This window comes from Dipodomys ordii, unplaced genomic scaffold (genome assembly GCF_000151885.1).
Source record: "Dipodomys ordii isolate 6190 unplaced genomic scaffold, Dord_2.0 Scaffold48, whole genome shotgun sequence".
Lineage (NCBI taxonomy): Eukaryota > Metazoa > Chordata > Mammalia > Rodentia > Heteromyidae > Dipodomys > Dipodomys ordii.
This window is the reverse complement of record NW_012267264.1, coordinates 5,996,539-6,010,248: the sequence shown is the minus strand read 5'-3', so window position 1 is coordinate 6,010,248 and position 13,710 is coordinate 5,996,539. Positions and strand designations below refer to the sequence as shown.

The following is a 13,710-nucleotide window of genomic DNA, read 5'->3' as shown; positions in this document are numbered from 1 at the left end:
TCTCACTTGGTTTCTGGTAATATTTTCCTTCAACAATTATGTAACTCCTTAAAAAAAAAAAAAGGATGTTTTGTAATTTCATAGCAGACATCCAGTTTTTCAAATTCCTACAAAAACACTTCTAACAACATTCAGTGTGGTTTAATAACTTTGATTCGCTATGCCTCATCCTATATAATCATACCCAAGTATGAAGACATCTTTGCTCATCTGCCTTGACTTTAGGCAATTTCTAAGACATGCTTTTGTAGGAAAATATTTAGTTTACTTTGAGAGGTGATAATTAAAAGACCAAGTACACTGATTTCGAATTACAAGCTATTTCCTATGTTGGGCACACAAGAGAAATCCCTTGGTGAAAATGTGCACTGCTGTGGTTGTCAAAGGAGGAAGAGTGTTTTGGGGAAGCCAAGTTATTTTTGTTTCAGGTGGGAAGAGGCCACCAGGTATTTATGAATTTGTCCTAATGTAGTGCTTGAAGATAACTACATGAGCACCATGATTACCCAGTGATGTTCTTCTCACTTTCCCATGCGGATTTGATTATTTACACTAAATCCTATGATGTACATGCATCACTTTTAGTTTCACATAGGAGAGATTTCAACTTTTAAAATTTAGAAACTAGTTGTCTCGATAGTCTAAAACTTAGTAAAATAAACATTAGCTTCCTTACAGTGTCAAAATCATTTGTTCTATGGCTATTTTGTCATCCTTTAAGTTTAATGTATGAGAAATAAACATTAAAACCATAATTTCAAAGATTTAGTATCATTTCAACAAAAGACAACTACAAACTATAAAAACTTACATAAAACTCATTAAATGTCCAGTTTATGGTTTGATGACTATTTAAAAAGACAAATAAAAAAGGCTAAGGAATGTTTAAATGTAGTGTAGTTTGGCAATTGGCATGAAGGAACACTGAGCTAGAGAATAGATGGGGTTGAGAGAGGTAACGGGAGAATGAGGGAACTGGTGACACTGATCAAAGATGTACTAATAAACTGATACCTTGAATCGAAACCCCATTATACAGCGATTTAAAGGTCATTTAAAACCCATTCAGCTGAGCACGATGGTACAAACCTATCATCGTAGTTATTCAGGAGACTGAGGGAGGAGGATCAAAAGTTGGAGGCCAGCAAAGACAACATAGTTAGACCCCCTCCCCCCCATCTCAAAATACACAATCATTATTTAGTCTCTCTTTTCATCATTACTAAAATTAAAAAAAAATAAAAATAAATCAAGTTACATAAAAGACAAAATTACTTTTCTGGATTAAATATCTTACCTGCTACCCTCATGTTTGGTTTCTTAGTTTATTGCACTTTTCATTAAAGAATCTCCTAAAAATCAAAAGAAAAAGACAAATACTTTTAGTTGCTTTTTGTTGTTGTTGTTTTGTTTTTGGTCAGTCACAGGGCTCGATCTCTGGGCCTGGGTGCTGTCCCTTAGCTCTTCAGCTCAAGGCTTGCCTTACAGCACCACTTCCGGTTTTCTGGTGGTTTATTGGTGATAAGAGCTTCACGGACTTTCCTGCCCGGGCTGGCTTTGAACCATGATCCTCAGATCTCAGCCTCCTGAGTAATTAGGATTATAGGTATGAATATTCCACATCAGATTGGGTTTGGAGTGTATATGTAAAATTAATTAAGCAAATGTCATGACATTTCTAAGTATTTTGCCAATATGACATTTAATTTAAAAAAACAAACAGGGCTGGGAATGTGTCTTAGCAGTAGAGTGCTTGCCTAGCATGTATGAAGCCCTGGGTTTGACTCCTCAGTACCACATAAACAGAAAAAGCAGGAAGTGGCCCTGTGGCTCAAGTGGTATAGTACTAGCCTTGTGCAAAAGAAGCTCAGGGACAGTGTCCAGGTCCTGAGTTCAAGCCCCAAAACTGTCAACCCCCCCAAAAACAAACAAACAAACAACAACAACAAAAACCAAGCATCACAGACCATCTCCTTCCACTAGGCCTCAAAACCTCAAAAGAGAAGTATGGATCTTACTCCACAGTTCCCAAGTGGGAAAAGAAATGAGAAAACTTGCTATCGAGCCAATAGCTAAAAGATACACAGATTTTTCTCGGTGATTATAAGGCATTGTGGACACTTAGTAAATCTGAGAATTATATCGTTGAATATAACTATTTCCCAGTAAATTATATCGTTGAATATGACTATTTCCCACCCAGAGAAACTGAATAGTGAGGTCAGATCCGAAGAGATTACTCTTTATCTAGTCATGGAAGGGATTATCTGTAGAAATGGCCCCCAAAAGTTTAGCTTGGCAGGCTCTTGAAATTATGTGGCACCACTTCATTTTTTTTTTTTTTTTAGTCAGTCATGGGGCTTGAATTCTGGGCTTGAGCGTTGTCCCTGCACTCTTCAGCTCAAGGAGAGTGCGCTACCACTTGAACCACAGCGCCACTTCCGGTTTGCTAGTGGTTTATTGGAGATAAGAGTCTCAAGGAGTTTCCTGCCTGGGCTGGCTATGAATCATGATCCTCAGATCTCAGGCTCCTGAGTAGCAAGGATTACAGGCATGAGCCACCAGCACCTGGCACCACTTAATTTTTTATAACATACTTCAGTGATCACTACAATAAACACCCATAGTCTTATTTTGTACCAATTTTCTCTCATGTTTTTCAATATGCATTTGCAAAATAATATATCCACAAGTACAGAATTGCAATTTTAAATATTTCAGCAAATAACTTATTGATTGAATGATGCCAAAGATCAAAAGAAGAAAATGTTCTTTGATATTATTTTATCCCACACAATGGGGAAAACACCTATATGTATAGGAGCATTTCCCTCTTAAGAAATAACTCAAGATCGGTGACTTTTTATCATATAATGGTAAGTCCATGCGTCTGGTAGTAACTCCACATCCAAGGTTAGCTAGACATCTTCCACATCAACTCAGCCTCCTTCAAAGGAACAGAACTCAAAGGGAGGTGCTGTTTAATGGCTACATTAATCAGAAGAATGTTATCCCTCTACTTCAAATGCTGATATCCAACCTCATTAAGTTTTAAAAAGCTGCAAAGCAAAAACAATGGTTCATACTCAAAGAACAATGAAAAAGAAATAAAATGTTCAGTTTTCTTCTTCACTGAAAAAAGCCCGGGCAAAGAGGAGCAGTGTAGACAGCACTCAAAGGTGCAATGCTCATATTCTGGCTCTTTTTCTTCTACACAATCTTTTTTTTTTTTTTCCCTTCACAATCTACCCTGAAGGAAAAAAAAAATCAACACTTAACTGAATCATTCTTTACTGATTTCTTTCCCTTTCATAGCTATCTGAACATCTTTCACATAATAGCAAAAGTCAATGTCATATATCTATCTAAACTACTTAGCCACAGGCTAGGAAAATACTGAAAGGAAACAAGAGATACTCAAGTCTCCCCAAACCATCACATAAAAACAGAAGTGGAGGGAAAAAAAACTCTTGGCTTTCAAATGAAAACCCCACCAGGTTATATAAATCCTTCTTTGACTCCCAGTAAAATTGAACTCTGCTTTTACCATACACACGTCTCTCCTCCCAGCTGATATTCTACAATAACTTCATGTGTTATCTGAGTGTGGCCTAGGAAAATTTCTTTGAAAATGTGGAAGCAGCTGGCCACCAGCCACCTGCTGATCTACTTCAGTCTCCGTGGAGAATGTACCTGTGCGATTACACACTGCCTCCCCACCCACCTGCCATCTCTTTGTACCGCCCAACAAGTTGATTTCTATATTCATCACTAAGGCCACAGTGCAAGCCAACGGATTCGTGTGGCTACGTCTGACTCCCACTAATATTTCTTAGGCGATTAAGAGAATTAATATTTTATAATTTCCAAAGTGAAATCTTACCAAATGAAAATAGAAGAGACCCAGAGTAATGAATATAAATAGTAACAAGACAGAAGGCTTTTTGCTAAAAATTCAAAATCTTCATCTGGTATCAGTAGCACATGACTGTTATCCCAGCTATTCTAAAGGCTGCATTCTGAGGATTGAGATTCAAAGCCAGCCAGGGCAGGAAAGTCCATGAGACACTTATCACCAATTAATCACCAGAAAGCTGGAGGTGTAGCTTTGGTTCAAATCGTAAGGTACCAACCTTGAGCAAAAAAACAAAACAAAAAACTTAGGGACAGAGCCCAGGCCCCGAGTACAAGCCCCAGTACCAGAACAGAGCATGGAGATTAGAGCCAGTTACCTCCAACCCTCCTTAACGATTCTAAATTACACCAGCATCCTTTATCAGCAAATACACCCTAAAACAATTAGATGGGAGAGACCTGTCTCACCAGAACAGACACAATGCACATGCACACATGTGCACATATGTATGTGTATGTAATACACACAGTTATTTTATGTAATCTTCCAGCCAGCCCTCTAGGTATAGTAGGTATTAGGGGTAGCATTATGGCTGAGGTCAGGGGATTTGTCTAAGGTCCCAAGAAGGGGGAGGGAAGGCCCACAAATCCACCTCTTTTTCAGCCTGGCTGCTCACTGACATACTAATATTAAAGGGATGTGCTGACAAAATGCCATGTTTGGCTTTTGCAAATTGTACTGGGAAGTGCTAATCTCTGCTGTAACTAGCCACTCCAAAGGTTTGACAGTCTGTCAGAATAACTAAGCTTGTATATCTGAATCCTCCAACCTCAAGACAAAAATTATACAAGATGCAGCAAATACTCATTGATATAGTTAATTAAAAAAAAAACCTAAACTAGAAGAAAATGGAGTATACAAGTTATATTCCACAAATAGGGAGAAATTATCATTTAACTCCACTCAAATTTAATTCCGTGTTGGCAAATTACAACTTTAAAATAAAACAGACTAAATTCAGATAATATAAAAGTCAATTGATGGGGCTTTTCAAGGCAATACAAAAACACCAAACAGGTCAACATGAAGACCCATACATAGAGTATATTTAGGCCCAATGATGGTAACTTTAATGTAACTGGGCCACAGGTTGTCCACCATATATTTAAACACTTTTCCAGTGTGTCTGGAAGAGCATTTCTGGATAATAAGCATCTGAATTGCCTTCCTCAATCCATGGGACACACACACACACACACACACACACACACGTACACTTGTGGTTCTGGCTGACAACTCCACTGCCAAGGCAGATCACAAAATGTAAAAATGCCCATTCTCACTGCAAGTCGCAGAAACCTTCATCTTTTCTTGTCTTATAGCTTGCCATTAAAAAAATCATTTACAAAAAACTTGCCAGCCTTGATTGACATTAGGCATTAAGACCTTCCTCAGCCCAAGGGCTCCTGACCTATGTACAGGACTGCTACAGGACAAGACTGGCGAGTCTGCCCACTAGCTCCAGTATCATTCAAATCATCCCCCTCCTGTTCAAGCACAACGTCACAGGGCTGTGGATACCTAAATCATGCCTATGCAATGAAGTCTCCATAAAAACACCAGAGGACAAGGGTTGGATGACCAGAGTTCGTGGAGAGGACATGGAAGCTCTCCACAACTCTTCCCACCCCCCCAGCCCTATGCATCTCTTCACCTGTGCCTTTGTGATGCCATTTCTAACACACGTGGAACCTGTGAGCCACTGAAATTAGCTGAGCCAGTGGAGAGGGTTTTAGACTCTACACCCAGCTCAGCCTAAGTAGAGGTAAAACAACCTGGAGCAATTAAGAATGGGGGCCATCAAAATCGATGCTATCTCTAGGTAGGTAGAGTCAGAGGTGAACGGGATTAGAGGACACCCTGCAGGTGCCTGCTGCAGAACTGATTTTTTTGTTTTCTGGTGGAAAGTACTTCCCACACATTTGGAGGTCAGTCTTTTGTACAGATGGTGGTGTGAGGACAGAAGGCAAAACAGTAGTGCAAGGGGGAAGGGGGGGTGGGGAAGGTTCCCATAACAACACCCACAACAACAGAGGGAGGATGCAGGAGGCCAGTCAGCTGGGAGGATGCCTTCAGGCATTCCAGGAACCACATTGACAGCAGCTCCTAAAACTTCTCAGCCTCCAAGACCATGAAGCAACTCCTTGTAATAATTAAACTATACACAGTATGTTAAAAGTCCATAGACATGTACAGTGTATTATAAGGAACATATACCTCTATACATGTATCTGTTATGTGTAGACAAAGATACTGACTGTTTGCATGGAGAATCCAGATTAACACAGACCTCCCCAAGATCAGAAGGGAAACAAACTTCATCCCTGGAGCACTGAAAAGTGCAAGAGGATAAGCTAATAGTGAAAAAAAAGTTCCTAACTAGAAGAGGCACTAGAACCATGGTAAATGGTTAAAACTGTTTAAAAAGGGCTGGGAAGGTGGCTCAGTGGTAGAGCGCTTGCCTTGCATGCCTGAGGCCCTGGGTTCGATTCCTCAGCACCACATAAGCAAAAAGAAAAAAGCTGGAAGTGGTGCTGTGGCTCAAGTGGTAGAGCACTAGCCTTGAGCTGAAGAGCTGAGGGACAGTGCCCAGGCCCAGAGTTCAGGTCCCACGACCGGACCACACCCCCCAACCGGGCCACACCCCCCTCCCAAAATGCTTAAAAACAACCTATTTGTGATAGAGAAGTACATTCGTGTGAAATAAATAGAAGAGTGGTGGGAACTTTCTGTGAAGGGAACAAACACCTGTTGCACAGCTTTAAACATAAGAAATAATGATTAAGAGGAAATTTGGTCAGTCACAAACTATTTTAAAAGTATCTGTTTCAAAGGAGATGAGAACGGGAAGAAAAAGTTCCAAGTCCTGAAAAGTCAGCCCTCAAAAGGTAAGAATACAGAGCACCAGTCCAAAACATAATAAATAGGCAACAGAACCATTAACAGCCTTTCAGAATATATGTGTAATGTTCTACTGAAACTCTTAGGAAGAGAGAGCGAGACAGGAAGAATTCTGTTTTCATTTTGCTGTTTTGTTTTGGTGGGGCTTTTTGAGTCATCTCAGAAGCTTATGCAGCCCAGGCTGGCCTTAAATTTCCTCTCTGCCTGCTTCTGCCTGTCTCAAGTGCTAGGATTTAGGGCATGTGCCACCATACCTGGCTATGTGTAGATCTGTGACAGTTATCTGAATCAATGTCTTATGGCTTTCCTTAGCTTCTCAAGTAACAAAACAGTATTGTTATTATTGTTGTTGCTGCTGCTGTTGTTTCTGGGCTAGAAGAACTGGGCCTTGAATTCAGGTCTGAGCACTGTCCTTTAGGTTTTCCACTCAAGAGGGCATGTTATCACCAATTGAGACACAATTCCATTTCTATCTTTTTGGTAGTTAAGTACAAGAGACAAAAGTTTCATGTACTTATGGGCCCAGGTGCTGGCTTTTGAACTTCAGTCCTCACATCTCAGCCTCCTGGGTAGTCAGGATTACAGGTCTGAGCCACTGATATCTAGGTTGATAGTATATATACACATACACAAAAATATATACATGTATATGTATGTGTATATATGTATATAGATATACATATATTCACACAGATATATACGCATATATATATATATACATACATATATGTATGTATGTTGAGGGAGGTAGTACTGCAGTCTAAGGCCAGCCTCAGAAAGTGTGAGAACCTGGTGGCTCAGTGGTAGAGCGCTTGCCTTGCATGCAAGAGGCCCTGGGTTCAATTCCTCAGCACCACATAAGCAGAAAAAAACGGAAGTGGCGCTGTGGCTCAAGTGGTAGAGCACTAGCCTTGAGCTGAAGAGGTCAGGGACAGCACCCAGGCCCAGAGTTCAGGCCTCACAACAGACAAAAAAAAAAAACCTTTATGTAAAAGGGGATATGGCTTATGTGGTAGAAAGCTTGCTTAGCACAGGGGTCTGAGTCTAATCACTAGAACATGAATGTATCTAAATGTGGCTAAGACACCAAAACACAACTAAAAACATACTGTGGAAAGTATAAATGAGCAGAAAGTGTTTCTAACCTCCCCCATCCCTCCCCCACCATGGAGTCTTGTTAACCAACAATAGATGTGAGACAGATTGCAATTACACTGGAAAAATTTTGCTTTTCTCCATACAGAATGAAAATTGTTTTACCTAACATCATCTGCTTCTTCTTAGAAGAGACTAATCCTCCAGAAAGCTGCTCTCTGCTCTCCAATAGGTCAGGGAAAATGGACAATTGCAGCCACTGTCCCTCCATCTCTAAACAGGTTAGGGAATACCACTCAGTCCAGGAAGTCGCTAGGTAAGACCAACTTTGTTACAAAGGCCTAGTGGAGAAGTGGCCAGGCCTGACAGACCACACACATCTAACACCAGTCACCCCGGGTCAAAAATTCCACAGTACAATTTCTCCACTCCACATGAATTGGTCCCTCTTCCCACTGTCCCCCCACCCCCACAAACAGTGAGATATCCAATATCTAAAAGATTCCAGATGATCAACAATCATTCAACCATGTTTCCCAAAAACAGCTTAAGGGATTAAAAAGAGAAATGTACCCGTGTTCTGCTCCTTCCTGGGAAATCTAAACCAGCTAAGCAACTTTCTCCACAATGGAAGGACACAGCACAGCACAAGCAGCTAAGGTTGCTTCTTACTGAAGTTTCACCAAGGGGGAAAGATTTGTTCTAAGTTATAGATACTCTTACAGAACACACCAAATGCCACCAAAGCTTTTGAGTTGGCAAAGAGAGCACTTTGTGTACTCTGACACAGATTAATTCTTACCTTTGTTACTGCTATATCCTAAAACTACTTATCAATCAAGGAAGGATGTGTGTAGTTGGTGTAAATGTGTATAATCAGCTAGCTGGCCATATAATGGCTATCAATGCTCTGACTGAACAAAGGTGAAAAGAAAACCAGAAATCAAATGATCATGCCTCACCTGATTGGTCACCCGATGTCACAATGTGGCATTAACTAAGACACTTCGGTGGACTCAAGACTTCTAAACTTCTGAACAATGTGTCAATGACTAGAAATGAGTTTGAAGGTCATGAGGCCAGATAGGAGTGTCTGAGCTGTACCTTAAAGTCAGATCATCAGAACATTATTTATACATACATGTCCAGTGAGGACACCTTATAAACTGTTTTAGAGGGTTTTAAATAATAATTTTTAAAAGCCCTGAAGAAATGCTGATATAATTTATTATCTTATATCCTGTTTCTTAAAATAATCCTTTAATATAACTGAGGAGTCATTTTGGCTCACAGACAGCTAAAACCATGCACTATTGATTTCAGGGCACACTACTTCCCCTAGCAACACCTCTAAACTGAAGTGAGGCTTGCAGTACAATATAAACTAATGGTGTACTTTACAAACGATGGCTTCCCAGATTCAGTGAAAACAACACTCCAAAAAGCCCAACTGCAGAAATGCCCACATCATGGCAACCAGAATTTCCAAAGTGCTCTTTAAAATGCAAATTCTCAGACTTGGAGAGAGAGAAATCACAAGGAATGGAGATGAAAACTCTAGCAAAGTTAAAAAGCTTCCCAGGTTATACTCATTCAGGCTCAGATGTAAGAATTTCAGAGCTACATCAAGCCAATTCAAATATACTGAAAATTTTAAGGGGAACCAAAGGGAGGAAGAAGAGGAGGAAGAGGAAGAAAAAGAAGAGGAAAAGGAGGAAGAAGAAGAGGAGGAAGAGGAGGAGGAGGAGGAGGAGGAGGAAGAGGAAGAGGAGGAAGAGGAAAAGAAAATTCATATGACAAGAATTTTCCTTCTTTTCACCCTGTCTCCAGGCCAGGTCCCCTCTGAGATGAGTAAGCCTGGAGACAATGTGGTGAGGAATGGGGGAAAAGAACTCTTGTGTGCAATGGTAAAACAGACTACTAGATTTTAAATTATCCAGCTATTTTCTTGAAGTTCTTTTACTCTACCAAAGCAGAAGTTTGCTTATAAAGTCATAAGCCAGTTTAAGAAATTAAATGGTGATTAGATTCCTATAACCCAGAGCATAAACATAAGCTAAACCATAAATCAAGACAGAAACCTACAAAAATGACAGGTTTTGCCTGCTCTTTCAGAATTCTACAGTTGTTTCGAAACTACCTTAATCCTGTAGTAAATCCTTTGGAGCAGGGGTAGATCTGTGGGCAGATAGGAAGACAGAAATAAATATTGTCAAGAATAATGACAGAAAGAAAAACAAATTTTTAATTATAGGGCAATGCAGTATCTTGTAAACTTTACAAAAAGATTAGAGAAGGCTAATCTCATTACCTATAACTACTTTACATTATACCAGTTTCCTATTCTATGTTTTAAGAATTCTCCAACAAAGCTACTCCTTACATGGTCTTTAATCTGCAAAACTGAATTGCACCAAGATAGACACGATTCTCTCAGTGAAACCTTCGGCAGAAAAAAAAGAGAAATTGAGTGGTTTCCGCTGCATAAGGGCCCTGAGTGAAACACAGTATTAATATGGTATTTCTTTTTTCTTTTTTTTTTTTTGGGGGGGGGTCCAGTCGTGGGGCCCGAACTCTGGGCCTGGGCACTGTCCCTCAGCTCTTCAACTTAAGGCTAGCACTCTACCACTTGAGCCACAGCGCCACTTCCGGCTTTTTTTTTTCTGCTTATGTGGTGCTGAGGAATTGAACCCAGGGCCTCATGAATGCTAGGCAAGTGCTCTACCACTGAGCCATCTTCCCAGCCCTTAATATGGTATTTCTAAAACACACACACACACACACACGTTAGCAGACATTTGCACAGAAAAGAGGTTTCTAAGATAAAGTTTCTGAAAACACACCAACTGCAACAATTAAGCTCATTTCAACTGACCAGCTAATGACAATTAACTACAGGTAACAATATCCTTAAGTTAGCACACCTGATAGTATACTACTTCCTTATGATTTTATGAAAATCACTAAAAACTCATTGCTTGAGATATTCATATAACTCTCCCATAGCAAACAAGTCTACTAAGGAATAAACACATCAAAAATCAAACTGTGGTCTTGTAATCATTGGGGAGGGGGGGAGGATTGATTCTGGACTAAGACATCTGACCTTTTGAGTGGTGGTTCTGTATCCATCACCAGTCAAGATACTTTATTGCCACAAGGAAACTTTCCTGTTGCCTTTCTACACCTTTTATTTCTTCCCATCAAGAAATACTTGTCTTTCAAGAGTTGAGAGACTGTAAAAATCTATGAAACAAAGCTCCTAATAATACCTGTATAAACCTAAATCAACTGACTTTAACTCGTGAGCAGATGGAAAATTCAGACTGGCAATCTCCAGAAAGGGGCAGGTCAGCGCTATCACCAAAGCCAGATGCTGCTTTGCCAATTCTGCTCATTTCCTGTTAAATGGCATTCGGTGAGTTATTAACTTCTATTTTATTAGTTAAATGGCCGTGTCTGAATTCTGGAAGGCACTGGATCACTCAATACAATCATTGTGGAAAATTTTAACCGCGTCACACAAGTCCCGCAAAGTGTTCACAAGCGCTTGAGAGTTCATATTTGCAAGTGCAAGAGAAGTAGACAGAGAGCCTAATCCAATGTGTTATGAGAAATACACTTATATAGGAAAGCCTGTGCCCAGGATATAGTAAACAAGTGGTAGTGACATCCTATCTATATTCTAAAAAGAAAAAAACAAAAAACAAAAAACTAAGAACAGATCCCATGATCTTATGAACTAAGAGTGGAGTCCTATAATTTAGTGGGGGGTAAAGAATCCCCCACCCCCAAACAAGTCATAGCTGGCGATGTCAATTTCAAATCATCAACACTACTCAGGGAGACGGGCGGGAATCACCACGCACACCCGGAGGTGTGGATACAGTAGCAAAAACAAAATGCCAAGAAATAAGAGAATAATGACACGAACAACAGCAGCAGCAGCAGCCAGCAGGACCGGCGCACGCACGGATCGGCCAGGGCCACTCTGTTAGAAGGAAAAGCAACCTCCAAACTTTACAAGCGGAGTCCAGACTCGTCCAAACCCAGCGCCCAGGTGCATCCCCGCCTCCCTCCCGCCCCAGATCACAAGAACGCCGGCCCGGATCTGCATCTGCAGCGCCGGGCTGACAAAGGGCGCCCGCCCGGGAGCCCGGCGCGGAGGCGGAAGGTGGGGGTCCGGGTGGCCCTGCCTCCCTCCGTCCCCCCCCCACCCTCGGCCACCGCTCTCCCCGCGCGTCTCACCGGCCTCCCGCCCGCCTATCCGCCTCCCCGCGATCAGTCTTGCCGGGGGCTGACGGGCGCCACGGCCACCTCCAGCTCGCGCCTCGGCGGCTCCCCTTCACCCCGCTACCGGCCCGGAGGAAGCCAGCTCGCCCTGCGGGCCTCCTCCCACGCTTGCCCGGCCGCGACCAATGGGGCCCCGACCACCGGGAAGCCGCGCCCGCCCCCTGGCGGTGGAGGACCGAGCGGACGGGCTGGCAGGCGGGAGGCAAGCGGGAGAGGCCTGAGGGCCGAGGGGGGCGGGGCTGTGAACCCACGCCCAGACCACGCCCACGCCGCACGCCCCGCCCACGCCGCACGCCCCGCGTCGCTGTCGCTGCACTTGCCACGTGGGAGCTGCCACGTTGGCAGTGGGTGGCCGGGTGGTCCGGTGGCCCCCGGGGGAGGGGAAGATGATGACCCGGCTTCCCGCTTTCCCAGTCACACGAGCCCACCTTAAAGGCAGAGACTTTAAAACGACCAGCAAATACTAGAAACCCATCAGCCAGGGCATGCCACCAACCTAGCACCTGAGGAAATGTCTCCTAGCCTCCAAAACCCAGGTAACTAATCACGGAAATCCTGCGAGTCCCGGACGTTACAATCACTTCTGATAACCTTGCATGTGTAACCCCAGAAGGCGTTTTATGTCTGACTAATCAAACAAGTGCCCCTCCCCTCCCCCTTAGGACATTGTTCCAAGACTGTGTTGATTTACTGGGAAATTAATTCAACTTTTACTGTACAAAACCTGAGAACACAAAATTATTCATAACTCACAACCACTTTTCAGAATAATAACCATTAACTGCAGATACGGTTACATTATTCTACCAAATTTCACCTTTACTCCAAAAGCTGTATGATTCACAACCTACATAATAACACTGATGAAATTTGGAGTTTGTGATCCCTAACTGGGGACGAAGCCAAAGTCCCCTCTGTGTGCCACTTGGTGCTGCCTTAGTGCAAGTGTTCTCGCCTTACGCCCTTAATGCAAGTGTTCATACTCGGAACTTAGTGTTAGTTTTGTATTACTTTACCAAATCAAAAGTCCCAAACTGCAGTTAAGTTATTTGCTCAAAGTATAAAGTAGTAAGTAATGAAGTTGGGCTATCTCCAGGTAACTCCAAACAAGAAAGTGCTTTATTTATCGTGGTAAACAAAAACAAAACACAGTGATGGGTTGGGGGAGTGGGTAGGTGCATTACCCAGCATGTGTGAGGCCCTGTGTTCCAACTCCAGAACTAGCAAAACAACAACAAACAAAAAACAAAACCCTCAATGCTTATTGCACACATGATTCCTGAAGTCTCTACATTTCACTGAAATAATTTATGAAGCATAATTGAATAGTGAGGTCAGTCTGACCATGACCACAAGAGAGAGAGCTTTCTGCTCTATAACCCACTAGGATTGTGTGGAAATTGAACTTGTGGTGATCTGACAGCCCCATACCTGAAATTCTTTTTGCTCCTAGCATAGTTTATTTGATATTGTTTCCTGTGGACAATAAGGTTTAATTTAGAGTC

General features: G+C 42.0%; 1 protein-coding gene across 2 annotated transcripts in view; it reads right to left on the bottom strand.

Annotated features, from left to right (window-relative positions):
* Fam3c (family with sequence similarity 3, member C) overlaps nt 1–12,318 on the bottom strand; it is a 39,555-nt gene extending 27,237 nt beyond the window's left edge. The window contains exons 1-2 of one of the 2 annotated variants that reach the window (XM_013020032.1): nt 12,161–12,318; nt 1,298–1,352 (exon numbers count right to left, since the gene is read on the bottom strand). In XM_013020032.1, the coding sequence (XP_012875486.1) occupies nt 1,298–1,310 (13 nt within the window). In that variant the 5' untranslated portion in view covers nt 1,311–1,352; nt 12,161–12,318. Of the gene's footprint in view, nt 1–1,297; nt 1,353–8,077; nt 8,144–12,160 lie in introns of those variants that run through there. The other variant, XM_013020033.1, reaches the window with a different exon arrangement.
* Nucleotides 12,319–13,710: the final 1,392 nt, after the last annotated feature.